General features: G+C 48.6%; 1 protein-coding gene across 5 annotated transcripts in view; it reads right to left on the bottom strand.

Annotated features, from left to right (window-relative positions):
* The window catches only part of Sema5b (semaphorin 5B), a 165,260-nt gene that overhangs the window by 41,474 nt on the left and 102,414 nt on the right, over positions 1 to 21,372 (bottom strand). For all 5 annotated transcript variants that reach the window (XM_045148307.1, XM_045148311.1, XM_045148308.1 and 2 more), the window contains exons 2-4: positions 16,812 to 17,015; positions 8,814 to 8,913; positions 1,121 to 1,166 (exon numbers count right to left, since the gene is read on the bottom strand). In XM_045148307.1, the coding sequence (XP_045004242.1) occupies positions 1,121 to 1,166; positions 8,814 to 8,913; positions 16,812 to 17,015 (350 nt within the window). The remainder of the gene's footprint in view (positions 1 to 1,120; positions 1,167 to 8,813; positions 8,914 to 16,811; positions 17,016 to 21,372) is intronic.

Below are 21,372 nucleotides of genomic sequence, written 5' to 3'. Positions count from 1 at the left end.
CTCTGGTGTGCCCATTCTCTCTCTCTCAAATAAATATTAAATTTTAAAAAAAATAGGACAGATGAACACTTGAATAAATTCATGGTATTATCTTTCATCTTGTCCTGGTTTCTCCTGACCCCCTTTTCCAATGGGCACACTTCTCCTGCCTTTAGATCCCCTTCTCATGTCTACCATGAGATGCATGACCACTAGAGGAAGATCAGTTAGAAAAGGAGACCAGAATGCCACAGCAGGTCACCAAGGAGCCCCCCCTCCCCCCAACTACCTACTACAGTGAATCTCTGCACCAAACAGCCCAACGCTTGATTCACTCCTAAGTTCTAACTTAAGTCACGTCTTTCAACGGAGTCAGAAGCTCTGCTTTTCTATCCACAAGACCCTAGCTCGGCGCTGGCACACAGCAAACGCTCAAGGAATGCTCGGATGTCGGAAATGAACACAGCTCCTAGACAGAAATTGGAGCTCTCTCTTCATTGAAGAAGAATGGCCGTCCTCTCTTGCGAATGTTCAGCCGCTGCAGAGATGGCTTGGCATCTGTTTCTCGATCTGGGATAGCTGTTCTGGATCAGAGTCTCATTAAAAAGCCTCGGAGCACTTAGGGAATTGGGTTTGGGGAGTCTTTCTTGGCAGCAGGTGATAAGTCAATCACAGCTCAATGACAAGACCTAGTTAGAGTGAGGCTCGTTCTGGCCAAGCTAAGAGAGGAACCAGGGACATCATTTCTCCCGAGGCCCAGACTCTGTGACCCTCCTGTAGACTTGGGTTACAGACTTAGGATGGGCATCTATCCCAGTTCATGCAGTATAGTGTCCATTTTGGTCCTGAAAGTTCTGCATCTTGGTGAAGCCCCCAACAGATAAACAGGGACAGGCGCCCCCACCCCCAGCCCCAGTGGTTTTTGGTTTTGTTTTTCTTAGCCTTCTTTGAGGCTCCATGTGCATGTGGGTCACAGCCCACTTCCAGGGGTGACCTGGACAGCAGGATCCGAGGCGATGGCCAGGACAAAAGGACCAGGTGGCTCCTACTTTCAACCCCAGGGGCTGGATTAGGAATCTCGCTACCTGCGTTGCCCCAGCCCGCAGCTCCCAAGACATGAAGAGAAGAAAAGCGGATGTACCTGAAGAAGGGAGACATTGGCAATGCTGAGTCTGAAGAGGTAGTTCCTGTGAAAACAGAAACAGAGCTTATCAGCAGGCAGCACCTCAGGAAGAAGCTTCCAGGCTTGGGCATCGTGAGGTGCGAGGAGTTTCTGCAGAGGACCAAGCTCCAGGAAGAACCTCACCAAACGTCTCACAATCCAGCAGTAGCTACAGGAAACTCCATTTGACACATGACAAAGTAGGTTTGGTGGACGGTCCACAGACATAGGAAATCAGAGAGCCGGGAGTAAACCACAGACCCCTGGCAGATCCGCGGGGCACAGGGTGGAACTTCCCAATCCATTGTGAAATTAGATTAAAGAAAGCCACTGTTTTGGACAAAGCTCTTCTGTGGGTCCTCAACAGGCCAGACTGAAAAGCAAAGGGAGCCCCACCACATGCTCAAGTTCCCCATCGTCAAACCCAAACTGACCCACAGAGAGATCAGAAAGAGAGAACAGTTAGATTGTCAAACAGCTCACTTGCAGTTGGCGTGATAGTGATTCTCACACCACAACAATAACATTATCAATATCAAAAATAATAAAATCAAGTCACCTAGTGTTAGCACAGTTACTTTTCTATTGTTCTATCTCCCTGCCTGCACTTTACAAGGAAAGTAACTTGGAAGCGACCAGTCTGCTTTTTGCCTTTTGTGTGTGTGTGTGTGTGTGTGTGTGTGTGTGTGTGTGTGTGTGTGTGTTCAAATCATTTCATGACACATGAAGGCAGGGAGGGACAAAAGACATCCATGGAGTCCCAAACCTTCGGTTGTGAAGGTCTCCCTGTTCCCCTTGTTGCTTTTCTTTTTTTCTTTCTTTCTTTCTTTCTTTCTTTCTTTCTTTCTTTCTTTCTTTCTTTCTTTCTTTCTTTTTTTTTTTTTTTGGTGTTTTTGGGGTAGGGTCTCACTCTAGCCCAGGCTGACCTGGAATTCACTATGGAGTCTCAGGGTGGCCTTGAACTCACGGCGATCCTCCCACCTCTGCCTCCCAAGTGCTGGGATTAAATACGTGTGGCACCATGCCTGGCTCTGAAAGCGCTTTTTGTTCTTACTTTCTGCTCCCCTCCAACCCTTCTTGAGATAGATTATATATATATATATGTTTTTGGTTTTTTTTAAGACTAACCTCTGGCTCAGCCTATCTGAATACTTATTCTGTTTTATGGAATACAGTGTTACTTAATCCTAGAATCAGAGATAGAGTTGGGGCTGGAGAGACAGCTTAGCAGTTAAGGCACTTGCCTGCAAAGACTAAGGACCCAGGCTCGATTCCCCAGTACCCATGTAAGCCAGATGCACAAGGGGGCGCATGCGTCTGGAATTCATTTACAGTGGCTGGAGGCCTTGGCACATCCATTCTCTCTCTCTCTCTCTCTCTCTCAAATAAATAAATAAAAATATTTTTTAAAAAAGATAGAGCCAATTATTATTTGAAAACTAAATGGTTGTAATTTGTGCCCACATCTCACCTTTTATAGCCATTGAACCTTCCTTCCTTCTCTCCCCTCCTCTCTTCTCCCCTCCCCTCCCCTCCTCTTCCCTTCCCTTCCCTTCCATTCCTTCCTTTCCTTCCCCTCCCCTCCCTTCCCCTGACCTCCCTTCCTTCCTTCCTTCCTACCTACCTTCCCCCCCCCCCCCCAAAGAAGGGTCTTACCCAGGCCCAGGCTAACCTAGAACTCATTTTACAGCCCAGGCTGGCCTCAGACTTACGGTGATCCTCCTACCTCAGCTTCCTGAATGCAATGCTGGGCTTAAAGAGGTGTGCCACCATGCCTTACTGAACCTCCCTGTTCAACTCAAACCTCGAAAGCTCTTGTAGAGATGCAGAAAGCCCAGCTTCCTCCTCTCTGGCAGCCGCCTCGATCACTCTACTTGCCAACACGGGTCCCAGGATCCTGTTTGCTGACTCATCTTCTGTAGCCAACGACCCTAGACCTGCCCTCTCCATGGCTCCCTCCCAGACCACTCTGTGTCCCCCCAATCCCGGCTCAGCCTGGACAGTACTGTCACCCGCATATTCTTCAAATACCCCCCAGCAGCTGCTTAAATCATTTTATAAATTTTATTTTATCTATTTTTATTTTTTAAAGCTTATTTTCTTGTTTATTTTTATTTATTTATTTGAGAGTCACAAACAGAGAGAGAGAGAGAGAGAATGGGCACGCCAGGTCTTCCAGCCACTGCAAATGAACTCCAGACACATGCGCCCCCTTATACATCTGGCTAACATGGGTCCTGGGGAATCGAGCCTTGAACTGGTGTCCTTAGGCTTCAGAGGCATGGGATTAACCACTAAGCCATCTCTCCAGCCCTATTTTTATTTTTTTTTAATTACTTAAACATATTTTGTTATTTTTATTTATTTATTTGAGAAAGAGAGAATGAGAATGGGTGCACCAGGGCCTCCAGCCACTGCAAACAAACTCCATATGCATGTGCCACCTTGTGCATCTGGCTTATGTGGGTCCTGGGGAATCAAATTGAGGTCCTTTAGCTTTGCAGGCAAGTTCTTTAACCACTAAGCAATCTCTCCAGCCCTCTATTTTTATTTTTATTTGAGAGAGATGAAGAACGAGAGATTGAGAAAGAGAGAAAATGGGCACACCAGGGCCTCTAGCCATTGCAATCAAACTCCAGGCACATGCGCCACCTTGTACATCTGGCTTCCATGGGTCCAGGGGAATTGAACCTGGGTCCTTTGGCCCTGCATGCAAATGGCTTAACTGCTATGGCTTAAATCATTATAATGATGAGGAAGGTGCAAATGCTATCAGACATTCATTGGTAACTCCTACTGGGCACCACTGAAATCACTGTGCATGGATTCTGGAGCCAGTGGCCACTACACAGGGACTTGGAACTTGGAAATCATGAAAGTGACCGGGGCAGAGGGCCACAGGACAGGGATAATCAAGTTCTGAAAATGTGCCCTGTGGCAGAGACGGGCTGAATTCCAGCTTAGTGCCTTGCTGGGGCCTTCAATGGGCCTCAGTCACTGGCATCTGTGAAATGGAGCTCTAGCTAATGCCTGGCTTTCTTGTTCTTCATGGTCCCATGGAGACATACTGAAAGGATCCACTGAGGGCTGGAGAGATGGCTGAGCGGTTAAGGCATTTGCCTGTGAAGCCAAAGGACCCAGGTTTGTTTCCCCAGGACCCACGTAAGCCAGATATGGTGCATGCATCTGGAGTTCGTTTGCAGTGGCTGGAGGCCCTGGCATGCCCATTCTCTATCTCTCTCTGCATTATATCTGCCTCTCTTCTCTTTATCTCTCCCTGCTTGCAAATAAATAACTAATTATTTTTTTAAAAAGGATTCACTAATAACAAGCACATGTGAAGTTTGCTTTTCCAAAAAGATCATCTTTCTTTCTCTCTTTCCTTCTATCTGCTTTTGGCCGTTCCTCTTTGGGGTTTCTGAACTTTTCAGGAGTAATTACTTCAGAGAGTTCTGGCCACTTCAGCTATGCTGAGAAGTGAGGAGAAAGGGGTGCAGTGGGCCAGCAGGAAAAGGGGGGGGGACCTTGCTCAAGGGTGGAAATAGGCCAGGCCAAGAGACTACTCTCCCGGCTCTAGCGGCTGGCCAGGCCCTACTCAGCTTCTCTGCTGTCCTGGGATGGGCAGCCTCTCCTGGGACCTGGCTCCAGGCCTCTGCTGCTCCTCCTCCAGCCCCTCCCCAGTCCTTGGCAGAAGTTCCCGGGCCCCACCCTCCTAGCCCCGGGGACAGATGGGCCTCAGCTGATGGCTTTGCCCCAGCTGTGTGCTCAGGTAAATGCAAGCATCTGCTCACAGCTTTAACAAATTAGGGGAAACATCGCATCACTCGATTCATTTTTATCCCATCAAAAACCATTCATCATGATGTCTCAAGTCCGCTCTTGTGGGAGCTGGAGATGAGAGAAATCCATGTAGCCCGCCCAGCCCTCAATCCTATAGGAAACAAGATGGTCTATAGAGGGATTTACACACACACACACACACACACACACACACACACACATATATGATTCCCAGCCTGGGAATTCCAGAGGTCCAAAAGAGTCAGAAAGAAGAAGGAAAAATAAAGTTCAGCAGAGGAGGGAAAAGGGAAACACTCAGAAAAAATAAGAAGAGGGAAAATGGCTGGAGAGATGGCCTAGCGGTTAAGCGCTTGCCTGTGAAGCCTAAGGACCCCGGTTCGAGGCTCGGTTCCCCAGGACCCACGTTAGCCAGATGCACAAGGGGGCGCACGCGTCTGGAGTTCGTTTGTAGTGGCTGGAGGCCTGGCTTGCCCGTTCTCTCTCTCTCTCTCTCTCTCTCTCTCTCCCTCTTTCCCTCTCTGTCTGTCTCTCTCAAATAAATAAAAATAAACAAAATTAAAAAAAAAAAAAAGAAACAGCTAAGAACTCAGGACATTGGCTGTATGGGCAACAAGCACCTGTCCAGGACAAACTGTCCCCTTATCTATCTGAGGGCAGAGCCAGGCGCAAAGACCCTGGAGAAACTGTGCCTCCAGTGGGTGAGGGAATCCTTGGGCAGAAAATGTGACCACCGCTCCAACACGGGAGCTCGAGGCAGGTCAGGTAGGAAGAGTGTGACCACCACTCTGGACTCAGTTTCCCAGTCCATGAAATGGGGGCCATCACAGAAGTCACCTCCTGCGGTGACAGCAGAGACCGCAACCTTTTCCGCGTGCGTGATTCACCACATGCATTAGCTGGTTTGTGACGTAGATGGCACGTAAAACAGCGTCCAGCCCATGGCAGTACCAGAATGGATGCCAGCATTCAAAATGCTTTCACATGTCTCAGAGCAAGGTTTCTTTCTAGCTAGCTTTTGAGTTTGAAAAAGTGCATAGGAAACAAACCAAAATAAAATTTTTTTAAAAATAAAAGCCAGGACTGGTGGTGCACACCTTTGATCCCATCACTGTGGAGAGCAGAGGCAGGAGGATCCCTGTGAGTCCGAGGCCTGCCTGGAGCTACAAATCTTTACTCTTGTAAGACCTTACCTTGAAACCCCCACTCCCCCCACTCACAAAATAAAATTAAAGTGCATAATTTGGGATTGTTTTAGTTTTTTTTTAACTGAGGCTTTTTTGTTGTTTATTTTTATTTATTTATTTGAGAGCCACAGACAGAGAAAGAGGCATAGAGAGAGAGAGAGAATGAGTGCTCCAGGGCCTCCGGCCACTGCAAACGAACTCCAGATGCGTGCGCCCCCTTGTGCATCTGGCTAACATGGATCTTGGGGAATCGAGCCTCAAACCGGGGTCCTTAGGCCTCACATGCAAGAGCTTAACCGCTAAGCCATCTCTCCAGCCCCATTTTTTTTTTTTTAATATTTTACTTTTACTTGAGAGAGAGAAAGGGGCAGAGAGAGATTAAGAGAATGACCAGGGCCTTGCTGGAAACAAACTCCAGATGCATGCGTCATCTTGTGCATCTGGCTTATGTGGGTCCCGGGGAATTGAACCTAGGTGTTTTGGCTTTGCAGGCAAGCACCTTAACCACTAAGGCATCTCTCAAGACCTTATTTTAATTTTAATTTTTATTTATTTCAGAGCGACAGAGAGAGAGAGAGAGAATGGGCGCACCGGGGCCTCCAGCCACCACAAACGAACTCCAGATGTGTGCGCCCCCTTGTGCATCTGGCTAACGTGGGTCCTGGGGAATCAAGCCTTGAACCGGGTCCTTAGGCTTCACAGGCCAGCGCTTAACCGCTAAGCCATCTCTCCACCCTCCCCCCCCTTTTTTTTTTTTTTTTGAGACAAGGTCTCAGGCATAGGTTGCCATGTTTAGTTCAAAGCACTTATGTACACTGGTGAAACTAAGTCTCAAAGGTCAAGCTCATTCAGTCCAAGAACCCAGCATGGCTGATCACAGATGAGAGTATTCTGGGCAACTTGCCTCCTTTTCATATAGCAAATGAAGAGAGGGAGACATGAAGAAAGGTCCCAGCACAAGTTCAGCCAGCTATACAGCAATACCTGGAAGTGCCCAACCCAGTGGCCACGCCTCCCAGTCCAGCCCAGCTGAGCCAGAACCTCTTGCACTGGTGACCCTAACGCTGACCCACTCACTAACCCTGAGCTTAGGAGATCCGGGTTCTAGTCTTTACACCCGTACGGTCTTGCTGTGGGATCCTCTCTCCTCCTAGGGGTCTTCCTGTTTAAAATGAGGCAATTCAATCAGACCAGCCTTTCTTGAGCGTGCCTACACCAGCCACGGGGAGGGCTTGTTGATTCACATGTTGGGGACCTACTCCAGAGTTTCTGACCCCAAGACGCAAGGGTGGACTCAAGAATTTACATATCCGGACTGGAGGGATGGCTTAGTGGTGAAGGCGTTTGACTGCAAAGCCAAAGGACCCAGGTTCAACTCTCCAGGACCCAGGTAAGTCAGATGCACACAGTGAGCATGCGTCAGGAGTTTGTTTGCAGCACTGGAAGCCCTGGTGTGCCTATTCTGTCTCTCTATCTGCCCCCCTCTCTCTCTCTCTCAAATAAATAAATAAAAATAAAAATATTTTAAGAGAAAGAATTTGCATTTCCCAGGAGCCACTGGCGCTACTGGTCCAGAGACACATTTTGAGAGCCCCTGGATAGAACATCTCTAGACTCTCCCACCACTCCGGAAAGCTCCACTAGACGCGAGACTTTCAGTTACTGAGTTCAGATCTGGACAGTGGACCAAAGTAGGCTGCAGAAAAGTGAGACTCTTCATAAAAGAAGCACACGGAGGCCTGGAGAGATGGCTTAACACCTAAGGCACTTGCCTGAGAAGCCTAAGGACACAGGTTTAATTCTCCAGGTCCCAGGTAAGCCAGATGCACAAGGTGGTGCATGCGTCTGGAGTTCATTTGCAGTGGCTGGAGACCTTGGAGTGCCCACATTATCATTCTCTCTCCCTTTCTCTCTCTCTCTCTCTCTCTCTCTCTATCTATCTATCTCAAATAAAATAAAATAAGCAGGGCATGGTGGTGCATGCCTTTAATCCCAGCACTTGGGAAGCAGAAGTAGGAGGATTCCCGTGAGTTTGAGGCCACCCTGAGACTACATAGTGAATTCCAGGTCCGTCTGAGCTACAGTGAGACCCTATCTCAAAAAATCCAAAACCAAAATAAAAATAAAATAAAACTTAAAAAATATTCTAGCCGGGCGTGGTGGCGCACGCCTTTAATCCCAGCACTCAGGAGGCAGAGGTAGGAGGATCGCCGTGAGTTCAAGGCCACCCCGAGACGACATAGTGAATTTCAGGTCAGCCTGGACTAGTATGAGACCCTACCTCGAAAAACCAAAAATAAATAAATAAAAATAAAAAATATTCTAAAAAAGAAGCGCATTGGGCATATGGTAGCAGCCCAGGTGCAGGTGGCCAGCCAGCCACCAGGGGGCTCCTGAGCACCTTGACTGGGCTGAGCTTCCAGGAAGTCCTCCAACCCAGGTAGGTCCTGGCATCCGTCCAGGAACAGGACAGAAGGTGGTCAGTAGGTGCCCTTGCTCTTACTACCCCATGAGACCTCTGACGGGTGTGTTTGGCTGAAATCAGAAGGTCTAGGGTTCACCCTTGTCTCCAGCCCCCCACAAGTGAGGGCCTTACGTGGAGAATATGTGTGCCCACGAGTCCTGTTTCCTTCACCTAATTCCAAGCACCTGCTACTCTTGGCTTTATCTGTCCCGCACCCCATTACCTGGCTCCCACAATGAGCTGGTTCCTGGAGGCGTCCAGAGCGAGCTGGGAGAAATCTTGGACTCCAGGGTAGGTGAAGTTGGAGACCCATGGCTTCAGATCTGGTGGAGAGAGAAGGAACCCTTTGATTATTTGCTGGACCACATTTCCAGCTACGCCGCAGCAGACCGAGAAAGTTGGGAGGGTGTGGGATCGAAGCTCCTAAGGAGCCCTCCCTGAGCAGCCAGCCTGGTGACCTCAGGGACTGGAGTGTGGTCGCCATTTCTACATTGGTGGGAGGGCTGGATGCTACATAAAGGGAACCCTTTAATCACCCTTGGTGACGCCCCCCCCAGACTCTCAGGAGCCACTCCAATATCTGCCTGGTCTGTTCTAGACAGCCTCCAAAATCCGTCTACTTCTTCCTCCTGAGACTCAATCCCCGCCTCAGCCGCTATCAGTTTTTGCCTAGATTAGTGCCAATAGCCTCATAACCTGCCTGCCTGCCAGTCCTGCCCTTCCAATGCATTTTCCACAGGCAACCAGAATCATCTTTCTGGAATGCTGGTAGAGCTCTGCCCCTCGCCCCTTCCTAGCTCCCCAGGAAAAGGCTCAGCTCCTTTGACCATTGGGTTCTGGCTCCACTGTTTTCCCAAGCTAACTGCCTGGCACTTTTTTCCCCCCTCTCTAGGTAGGGTCTCACTCTAGCCCAGGTGCACCTGGAATTCACTACATAGTCTCAGGGTGGCCTTGAACTCACGGCAATCCTTCTACCTCTGCCTCCTGAGTGCTGGGATCAAAGGCGTGCACCACCTTGCCAGGCCTAAAAATTATTTATTTATTTATTTATTTATTTATTTATTTATTTATTTATTTATTTGAGAGTGACAGACACAGAGAGAAAGACAGATAGAAGGAGAGAGAGAGAATGGGCACGCCAGGGCTTCCAGCCTCTGCAAACGAACTCCAGACGCGTGTGCCCCCTTGTGCATCTGGCTAACGTGGGACCTGGGGAACTGAGCCTTGAACCGGGGTCCTTAGGCTTCACAGGCAAGCGCTTAACCGCTAAGCCATCTCTCCAGGCTTAAATTTTTTTAATTTAGTGATTAATTGAAAAGAAAAAGAAAAGGATGCTACATGTTTACAGTCCTTCAAACTCTCTACCCTAGACATATCAAAAGAAAAGCCTTCGTATTTCCCAAACACGTACTATAGGCCCTTTCAGCCTTTGCTGTGTGTTTTCTTTCTTTTTTTTTTTTTTTTTACTTTTTTTGTTTATTTATTTGACAGTGACAGACAGAGAGAGAGAATGGGTGAGCCAGGGCCTCCAGCCACTGCAAACGAACTCCAGATGTGTGCGCCCCCTTGTGCATCTGGCTAACGTGGGTCTTGGGGAATCGAGCCTTGAACCGGGGTTCTGAGGCTTCACAGGCAAGCGCTTAACCACTAAGCCATCTCTCCAGCCCCTGTGCGGTTTCTTTATTGACCTCTTCCAGGCCTTCCTGTCTCCCACCAGCAGGGTTAAGAGCTCCCACAGTCTTCCGCTTTATTGAAGTCACAGTTGCACTGCAGCGTGTGTCTAACCTGGCAGTTTGTCCTGGGGGCCAGGAAAGATCTCTCCAGGCTCAGCTCTATACCTAGAAATGTTGGAATATATACCCAAATAATGTTCAACTCCTTCAGGTTTTCAGACAAGATGCCATGAAGGGCGGTGGGTGGGTCAGAGGCTGGCTGGTCAGTATCTATTTTTGTCTTTAAGAATATTCTTCCCAGGGCTGGAGAGATGGCTTAGCGATTAAGTGCTTGCCTGTGAAGCCTAAGGACCCCGGTTCGAAGCTCGATTCCCCAGGACCCACGTTAGCCAGATGCACAAGGGGGCGCACACATCTGGAGTTTGTTTGCAGTGGCTAGAAGCCCTGGCACGCCCACTCTCCTCTCTCTCTCTCTCTCTGTTTGTCCCTCTCAAGTAAATAAATAATTTTTTTTTTTAAAAAAGAATATTCTTCCCAAGCTAGACTAGGTGGTGGTGCACGCCTTTAATCCCAGCACTCGGGAGGCAGAGGTAGGAGGATCGCCTTGAGTTTGAGGCCACCCTGAGCCAACATAGTGAATTCCAGGTCAGCCTGGGTTACAGTGAAACCCTTCCTCCAAAAACCAAAAAAAGGAAAAAGAAAACAAAAGAATATTCTTCCCAGGCAAGGCCAAAGCTTTTCAAGGGGTTTGGGTGGGTAGAAAGCAGACATCATGGTCTCATGACTGGGAACTGGGAAGGAATGGCCACGCCAGGCCCACTGACTTTCCCTCACTCCGTCCTCCAGGGCACCCACTTCTACCAGGTTGACCCCCAGTTTCGGAACCCTTCTCACTTGGCTCATGCCTCCGGATGGGAGGGAACTGGTACCCACAAAGAGAGAGCCATGGGCTGAGGAATTTTCATGCTGATGGGGGATGGGGTCAAGATGAAAAGGAAGTGGGAAGCTGTGGTAGTTTGAAGAGATGGTCCCCAATATATTCAGCGTTTTATTAGCTTGTAGTTTGGATCTGCAGCCACCTCGCTTGAGATGGTGTCACTGGGTGGAACTTAGGGTCCAGCCCTAAGGTGTGGTGGTGGGTTTGAGATTCCAAGCTAAAGATATGCAAAGTGTGCCTAGCCGGCATGCTGTGTGGATTTTGGCTTCTGTCTCTCTCTGCTTGGGCCTGTGAAGGCAGGCCAGCTTCTTCTGCCATTATGGAACTTCCCCTGGATCTGTAAGCTTCAATACTGTGTCTGGTCTGGAAGTTCATCTCAGTGACCCTGAAGCTGTCTGCTAAAGAGGCCCTATGCTTTCTCACCACTGGGTATTAGCAACGAGCCCACACAAGGCCCAGTACAGTGTGTGTGTGTGTGTGTGTGTGTGTGTGTGTGTGTGTGTAATCCAAGTGAAATAAATCATTGCTCATTATCCCTCCACTACCAAGTAAAAGCAGCCCTTCATTTCTGCACGACAGGCAAACACTTAATCACTCCCCGGAGAACTGGAGGTTTTGCGAGTTGGATGTTTTTCAGAAAACTGTGATATGCTCGATTGAAAAAAAAAAAAAGAAGAGGAAGAAATTCTGCAGCAAAATGAAGCAAAAATCTTTGGGCCTGCCCCTGCCCCCAGCAAGTGACTAGTGGTTTGCAAGAATTGTCACATAGCTCCCCCCCCCCACACCCCCTGTCCCCCCTGAGCAAGGATAGCTATGAGGAGTGGAATTTCAAGTCTGCATGGGCTCAGTTTTCAGCCTGACCCCAGAGCAACTCAGAAATTCTGGTAGGATGTTGGACTATCTTAGACTAAGCCAAGGGCTCCAGAAAGACCTCTTGGATCAGACCCTCCCCACATTCTCCCTCCGCTCCCGGTTCCATTCAGGTTGTCGCTATGAATGGAGTCTTTTCAGCGCGTGTGTGGTCCCCATTGGACCAGGTACTCTCTGCCAGTAGCAAACAGGTTGCATTTTAACTGCCCTCTTCCCCATGGGCAGGGCAGGGCATTCCAGATGAGTGGGGGACGTGGTGGCATGACCTGTCTGCAGTAAATGTTCTAGTGACTTCATTCAGGTCCCTTCTCAGGGAAGAGGGATAAGGAGGAAACAGCTGAGGCTGGGATGACAGTCAGGAGGTGGAGGTGGGGGTACCTTCTAGCTTGTGTCTCCCTAATGATCCCTGAAAGAACAAACCCCCATGGGCAAGGGGCTGGGAAGAGACGTGGTTGGGCGCAGCGCTGCGATCCTGGGGGATCCTTGGGAAGGGAGCCAGCCTCCTCGTATTAAGCAGGCAGAGGGGACGGGAGGGGAAGGCTGTCTTTAAAACACCAGGCACGTCCTAAGCTCCGTGTGCAGTGCAGGCTTTGGATGGCGACTTTAAGAGAAAAATGACATTCTCCGTGACGCGGCCTGCGATTTTAATTATAGTCAATTCAATTACCCACTTTGGGGATTAACCACTGCCAGGGTGTTAACTCCAGGTTGGTTTCTCACGTCCACCTGGAAAGGGCATGCTGTGGCAAACAGAATAATACACCGGCCGAAGAGAAACCCAGGTGGGTCCCCTTAAGAGGAACCGACAGGAGGAAATTGAACCTTACTAAACAGAAATCCGCCAGTCGGCTTACTGATGGGTGATTCACAGGTCTGTCAGCTGTCAGGGGAGAAGGTAGCTCAGGGCTGCAAGGTGGGGAGAATGGCAGGTCACTCAGACATACAGTAGGACTGAGGGGTCTTGGAAGGAGCTGGATTAAGGCTACTTCTCTGGAACGCAGCACCAGGGAGCACTCAGTTCCCCCACCCAGGGTACACTGGGACCCTAATGGGTGCACTCCATGCTACAGATGTTGGGGGGCACAGGGAAACGGGTGGACTTGTATCACAGGGATGACACCTTTGAGGAAGAACACACAGGAAACTCAAAGGAAAGGCACATCGCCTCTGAGGCTCCACAGCACCAAGCAAGGCTCATAAAACTTGGTTAGTCTAGGGCTGGAGAGATGGCTTAGCGGTTAAGCGCTTGCCTGTGAAGCCTAAGGACCCCGGTTCGAGGCTCGGTTCCCCAGGTCCCACGTTAGCCAGATGCACAAGGGGGCGCACGCGTCTGGAGTTCGTTTGCAGAGGCTGGAGGCCCTGGCGCACCCATTCTCTCTCTCCCCCTCTATCTGTCTTTCTGTGTCTGTCGCTCTCAAATAAATAAATAAAAATAAACTTGGTTAGTCTAGCATGCACGAGGCTCTGAACACAGACGCACACACGTGTGTGTGTGCGCGTGATAGTTTGGTGCGTGGATAGGAAAACCGAATGCTATCAGGATGGGAGAAGCCTGAAGGATTCCTTCGCCCTTGGAAGAGGGTGGGGTGAGCGGTCAGAGGCAGTCAATTCACACCTGGGCGAAGTTCGTTCCACACAAGCATGGGCCCGCGTGAAAATGATGGATGTGGTAACGTGTCTTTAGGAGATAAGAAGACTTGCTGGCTAGCGTGTCTAGCCAAATTGTTGAGCTCTGGGTTTAGTGTCTCAATAAAAAAAGCAGGTGAAGAGCACTAGAAAACATTTTGTGCCAACTTCTAGCCTCCTTCACACACAAGCACAACTGGGCAAGCATGCCTTCACACATACATGCACCCACAAACTTGTAAAAACATGCATTACATTTGCATGTTAGAACACACACACACACACACACACACACACACAAATTATAATAATGAAACTGACATTCATGCCACCTTTCCACTTGGCTGGGATTTTGCTAGTTTGTACCTTGAGCCAAGCATGGCAGAGTACATCTGTGATCCCAGTACAGAAGGGTTACTTCAAGTTCAAAGCCAGCCTGGCTACATAACGAGATCTTGTTTTAAAGAAGGAAGGAGGACTGGAGAGAAGGCTTAGCGGTTAAGCGCTTGCCTGTGAAGCCTAAGGACCCCGGTTCGAGGCTCGGTTCCCCAGGTCCCACGTTAGCCGGATGCACAAGGGGGCGCACGCGTCTGGAGTTTGTTTGCAGTGGCTGGAGGCCCTGGCGCGCCCATTTTCTCTCTCTGCCTATCTCTCTCTGTCTGTTGCTCTCAAATAAATAAATTAAAAAAAATTTAAAGAAGGAAGGAGGGGGAGAGATGGCTCAGTGGTTAAGGTGCTTGCCTGCAAAGCCTAAGGACCAGGGTTTGATTCCCCAGTACCCATGTAAAGCCAGATGCACAAGGTGGTGCGTGTGTCTGGAGTTTGTTAGCAGGGGCTAGAGGCCCTGGATCACCCATTCTCTCTCTTACTTTCTGCCCCTTTCTCTCTCTTTCTCTCTTTCTTTCTCTCTCTCTCATAAATAAATAAAACATTTTGGGGGCTGGAGAGATGGCTTAGCAGTTAAGGAATGTGCCTGCAAAGCTTAATGACTCTGGCTCAGCTCCCCAGTGCCCATGTAAAGCCAGTTGTACAAAGTGGCACATGTATCTGGAGTTCATTTGCAGTGGCTGGAGACCCTGGCATGCCTATTCTTTCCCCCTCGCTTGCAAATGAATAAATAAAAGTAAATATTTATTTTTTTTAAAAAAAGTAAAAGAAGCTGGCGTGGTGGTGCACACCTTTAGTCCCAGCACTCAGGAGGCAGAGGTAGGAGGATTGCTGTGAGTTCAAGGCCACCCTGAGACTCCATAGTTAATTCCAGGTCAGACTGAGCTACAGTGAGACCCTACCTTGAAAAACCAAAATAAATAAAATGAAATAAAATAAAAGTAAAAGAAAAAATACATATGGTTTCAGGAACCCCAATTACTCAGGACCCACCTCCCACCAATCCTTCCCCCTTTCCTCTACCCAAATGTGACCCAAAATAGACCAGCCAAAGGTTCCCCTGCATCAGCTGGATCAATAGTGCCCCGCAAAGCCTCCTCTGAGGAAATGTTCCATTAATAGCTGTCACAGGAGCCCCTAACAGGAGGCCAGCCTGAAGAATTCCCGCTCCTTCAGTCTCCCAGCCACCAGGAGCCATCAGAAGTCTGAGGACGTACGCTCATTTTGTACGCTTAAGACATTGCTAATTTACTATAATCCACTTGAGCGATCAAAGCCAGGGATCTCAGCTCAAACACGACATTGTGGAAGAGGCAGCTGGAATCCTTATCTTCTGGAGAAAGGACCCTGCACACAGCTGGGAAACCCCACATCCAGAATGCCCCTAGTTTCCCTACCCAGCAGCCCCAAACTCTCATCCACGTAGCCGCTCCTGCCCCTTAAGTCCCATCCCAGCCTTGAACTTGGTGATCGATTTTCCACTCTGAGTTCCATATCACCTCCCATGGGACAGGGCTGTGTGTGTGTCCTCCTATCCAAGGCTGAAGAGGGCCTGATGGCTCAAGCATAGGCAATGGATGAGGAGACCCACACTGAGGTCTGGTTTGACAAGTCTCTTCAGAATCCTCAGTCTTCCTGCCTGTCTTCTCCAGCAGGGCTAGTGTGAGAAGGAAGCAAGCCATTGTGGTCAGCATTAAAAACTCGGGGACCCCTGGCAGCTCATCTACAGAGTCCACAGAGGTGGACCCCCGAGTATGAATGTGATCAGAAACATCCCAGGACTCCCACATGGGTTAACAGATCATGGGAGGACATCCAGACCTCTCTGAGGCTTGTGCTTTACTTTCTGGCTTACCATCAACTGTATATACTAATTTTAGAAATCGTGGAGAATTCACGGACCCCCTTGGAATACATCCAGTATCGTGCACATTCTGCGTTTGAGAAAGGCCTTAATAGGACACTCCCACGCTCTCCCTTGACAAGCAGAGGAGTTGTGAGTCACCAGGGCCCTTTCGCTGGGGGTTCCCAGGACTCCAAAGACAAGAATCCTTGCAGCCAACTTGGAGCAAGAAGGAAGCTTTCCCAAGACCTCCAGACCCTTCTCTTGCCCCTAGAGAAGCCAAGAAATGGAGTCTGTGTGTCCAGAACAGCCAGAGCTGAGACCACCAACAAAATCTTGGCCACTCTGGACTTGAGAGATGGCTTAGTGGTTAAGATGCTTGCCTGAGAAGCCTAAGGACCCATGTTCGACTCTCCAGATCCCAGTTAAGCCAGACACACAAAGGTGAGGCAAGTGCTAGGTTGCAAATTCCCACCAGGTGGCGCAAGTTTATGGAGTTTGATTTCAGTGGCTGAGGCCCTGGAGCACCAATTCTCTCCCTGTTACTCTGTCTCTCTTGCTCTCTCTGTCTCTAAAATATTTTTTTTTTTTAAATTCCTGGCCACTGTCACCCAGGGTATCCATAACTTTATTCTAGCCCAAAAGATCCCAGTGAAAGAGAACCACTTCTCCCAGGTAGACATGGATGAAGAGCCTGAGAACATTCTCTGGAGGCAAAAATTAGACCCAATGAGCCCATGACTATCTGCTCTTGAAACCTTGACCAGAGGATGTCTCAATACCCTACAGAAGCAAACATCTCAAGGGCTACAGACAGCCTTGGAAGACCCTGCCAAGGTCTGACCTAAGACCCTTGGGATAACAGAAGGGGAAGAGCACTCTCACCTTCAAAGGCCACGATGGGGTGCTCCCTCTGGGCACATAGCTGCTGTTCACTGCTGGGCTCACTGGAGATGTCCTGGGAGCTACAGAGGTGGGACTCCAGCAGGATGAGGCTGGGCAGCAACAGCGAGACAGCCAGAGGTGCTGGAGTTGCCATGGTGGGCCCTTCCGCAGCCCTAGGTCCCAGAGGAAGGCCGGTAAGAAGACCTGGAACACAAAATTCAATCTCACCAAGTGTTCCCTCCATCAACGCCCACCTCTATCTGTTTCCTCCCACTTGCCAGCAGCCCCGTAAGGTTTCCTTTTTTTTTTTTAATTAATTAATTTATTTATTTGAGAGCGACAGACACAGAGAGAAAGACAGATAGAGGGAGAGAGAGAGAATGGGCGCGCCAGGGCTTCCAGCCTCTGCAAACGAACTCCAGACGCGTGCGCCCCCTTGTGCATCTGGCTAACGTGGGACCTGGGGAACCAAGCCTCGAACCGGGGTCCTTAGGCTTCACAGGCAAGCGCTTAACCACTAAGCCATCTCTCCAGCCCCTGGTTTCTTAAGAAACAAATTTATATTGTATTTATGTTGCTCAAGCTTACTCTGCCTTAGTAATGCAAAGTTATAGATCATATCTTGAAAGCTAATTTCCTTTATAATGGTATTCTGGACAAAACTGACAAATTATAGAGCCTTTTCTATTATGATCCCAAATACTTTAGAATTAGTTTTAATGATAAAGGTGGGATCTATTTAATAAATGGGACTGGGGTGATGGGAAGTCATTTGTAAAAGAAAAACTTGGACCCAAATCCAATTTAGACCTCACATCTTATACTCAGAATTATTCCAATTGGATAAAAGAGATAAATGTTAAGGATTAGGTTGGGCATGATGGCGCACACCTTTAATCCCAGCACTTGGGGGGCAGAGGTAAGAGGATCACCATGAATTCAAAGCCACCCTGAGACTACATAGTAAATTCCAGATCAGCCTGGGCTAGAGCGAGACCCTACATTGAAACAACCACAAAATGTTAAAGATTTTTTTAAAAATATGCTAGGATAAAAAAAAATATACTAGAAGAAAAATTGAACAAAAATCCTTCCGTGGGAACCATGACTCAAAGTCCAGAAGCCATCAAAGAAGAGATTGGCAGATTTGACTTCATTCATAGCATAGTCACGGGCCGGAGAGATGGTTTAGTGGTTAAGGTGCTTGCCTGCAAAGCCTAAAGAACCAGGTTCAATTCCCCAGTGCCCATGTAAGCAAGATGCACGTGGTGGTGTATGTGTCTGGAGTTAATTTGCAGTGTCCAGAGGCCCTGGCACCCATTCTCTTTCTTTCTTTCTCTCTCTCTCTCTCTCCCTCATTCTATCTCTCAAATAAATTTTTTTTTAAAAAAGGACACCTCAAAGCACAGTCACCCTGCTGCTAAAAAAACAACTTTAAGCATAGTCAAAAAACTAACGACAAGCCTGACATGATGGCCCAATCCTGTAATCCCAGCCCTCAGGAGACTGAGGCAAGAGGATGAAAAGTTCAAGGCCCATCTGGGCCACATAGTGAAGCCCTGTCTCAAAAAAAGAGATGGCTGGAGAGTTGGAGGTGGTTAAGGCACTTGCCTGCAAAGCCAAAGGACCCAGGTTCAATTCCCCAGTACCCATGTAAAGCCAGATGCGCAAGGTGGCACATGTGTCTAGAGTTCATTTGCAGTGGCTAAAGGTCCTGGCACACCCATTCTCTCTCTTTCTCCATCTCAAATAAATAAATAAGACATTTTTTTAAAAAGAGAGATAGGGCTGGAGAGATGGCTTAGAGGCTAAGGCACTTGCCTGCAAAGCCTAAGGATACGTTTGATTTTTATCCAGATCCCACGTAAGCCAGACACACAAAGGTGAGGCAAGCGCAAGGACGCACATGCCCACTAGGTGGCGCAAGCATCTGGAGTCCGACTGCAGTGGCTGAAGCCCTGTAATTCTCTCTCTCTAAAATAAAACTTAAAAAAAAAATAAAGAGATAAATGACAAACTGTAAAAATATTTGTGATTCTGATAATCAACAAGGACTAATCGTCCTAAATGCACAAAGAAGGAAAAGACCAAAAGACAGTAGAGAACCAGGGAGAGAACATAGATACAAGCAGGATGACTCTTAACTCCCATCCACAACAAGAGCAATGCACATTAATTAGCACTGAGCCTGAGCTAGCATTTCTTGCCTATCAAGTCAGCAAAACTCCCCAGGCAGACATGTTCTTTTGGTGAGTCTGTGAGGAAAAGGACATTGTCACATTCTGCTAGTCTATGAACAAAGTCACAACGTCTGTGGAGAGGAACCTGAGGAAAATATGCCAAAATTGACTACATCCTTACCCTTTCACCCAATTACTGAATTCTGGGAGTCTAGGCTTATCCTCCTCAAAGCGGGGCCCACGGGCTAGCATTGAGTCATACACACAATAGCTCCACAGTAAGATAGCTACCGAACTTTGAGAGTTGGTTAAGGAGCATCTATAGTATTTTCATTTATTTATTTATTTATTTATTTTACTGAGAGAGGGTCTCACTCTAGCCCAGGCTGACCTGGAATTCACTATGGAGTCTCAGGATGGCCTCGAACTCACGGAGATCCTCCTACCTCTGCCTCCCGGGTGCTGGGATGAAAGGTGTGCGCCTCCACGCCCGGCCATCTATAGTAATTTATGCGCATTGTCTCTCATTACAAAATATTTGGGGCTGAGGCGCAGTTCGGCGGTAGAGCCCTTTTGCGGCATGTGCAAGGACCTGGGCTCCAACCCCCGCATGATAGAAACAAAGAGAAAACAAAATATTTAGGCTTGCATTTTGCATGTCGCCTCTCAATTCATTTCTCTAGTAATTTACTTTTATTGAATTTTACGTAAGTATCCATCTGTGACAGATTGTAAATTGAAAAGTCAAACCTGCTCCCTCGCAAGAGATATTTGAGAAACAAAAATAGACCAGAGAGGCACCTGCAGGGGTGCAAAGTGACTTATGCATGCGCCAGCTCGCTGTGGTGTTCTTTGACATCACAAAGGCACACAACAAGCAACTACCGAGAAATACAAGGCTGCTTAAATGAGCTGTGGCGTGTCTCCGTGATAAACTACTAACTACGCAGCTGTAGAAAAGAAGGACTCGGGCTGGAGAGATGGCTTAACTATTAGGGCACCTGCCTGTGAAGCCTAAGGACCCATGTTCAACCCTCCAGATCCTATGCAAGCCAAACGCACAAAGGCGAGGCAAGTGCAAAGCCACACGTGCCCACTAGGTGGCACAAGCATCTGGAGTTCGATTGCAGTGGCTGAGGCCCTGGTGCACCAATTCTCTCTCTCTCTCTAGAAATAAAAAGAAAAGGAAGAACTAAAAAGAAGAGAAGGACTCGCTTCTATAAAGTGAAGTGTTGCACTAAATCAAGGACTACTGACCAGAGAGACAAGACAGTGGGACAGAATTGCTTCCTCTTGGGCTGGAGAGATGGCCTAGCGGTTAAGCGCTTGCCTGTGAAGCCTAAGGACCCCGGTTCGAGGCTCGATTCCCCAGGACCCACGTTAGCCAGATGCACAAGGGGGTGCACGTATCTGGAGTTCATTTGCAGTGGCCGGAGGCCCTGGCGTGCCCATTCTCTCTCTCTCTCTGCCTCTTTCTCTCTCTCTCTCTCTCTGTTTGTCACTCTCAAATAAATAAAATAATAATAATTAATAAATAAAATAATAACTATTATTAATTATAATTATTATAGTAGGATGCTTCCTATTGGCTGGGCCCTCAGATACCAGATGAGAGATCCCAAAGGTGGCTCTGCTGAGCCTCACAAGCGGGAGGCAAAGGACAGAGGTCTCTGGGGACCCCACCTGCCCTAAAATTTTTGTGTGAGTGTATGTGTGTGTGTGTGTGTGTAAGGACCCTTGTCCCTGAACTGCTGCCAGGCTGCAGGGACATAACACAGCGAGAGACCCTGTGTGGCCCACACTGTGCCCGTAGTTTGCCTCCACGGTCCCAGTCTCTTTGATCCACTTCTCGGGCACGCAGGGGCATCCTCCGCACCCTCAGAAGGGCCTGGCCTTGTGTCCCAGCAAGGGTGCTCCGGGAGGTGGTGGAGATCCCACCTTTTCTCACAATGTCACCTGGAGTTTTCCTCAGCATAAGGCTGGGCTTTTCTACTCTGTACAGATCGCCTCTGAGGTCCCATCCTTGGTGCCCGCTATACCCATTTCTGATTCTGGTTCCTGGCCTCCCCAACAGGTCCCAGAGGTAGGCTGTGGCTAATCAAGGGTCAAGGTAGACCTACTGGGGACAGAAACTTGAGGTCAAATCTTAGCTCTTCTCCTCGCTAGCTGTTTGACTGAAGGTGGGGAAAATGTAATGTCTCCCTGCCTTAGTTTCCCCAAATTAAGAATAACAATATCAACTTCACCAGCCGTGGTGAGGATTAAGGACTTAGTGCCTTTAGAAGGCCCGGAATAGCCAGGTGGTGCACGCCTTTGATCCCAGCACTCGGGAGGCAGAGGTAGGAGGATCACCGTGAGTTCGAGGCCACCCTGAGACTACA

The sequence above is a fragment of the Jaculus jaculus genome, chromosome 4 (assembly GCF_020740685.1).
Source record: "Jaculus jaculus isolate mJacJac1 chromosome 4, mJacJac1.mat.Y.cur, whole genome shotgun sequence".
In the NCBI taxonomy this organism is placed as follows: domain Eukaryota; kingdom Metazoa; phylum Chordata; class Mammalia; order Rodentia; family Dipodidae; genus Jaculus; species Jaculus jaculus.
The sequence above is the reverse complement of the archived record's forward strand: the minus strand, read 5'-3'. Positions and strand labels throughout refer to the sequence as shown.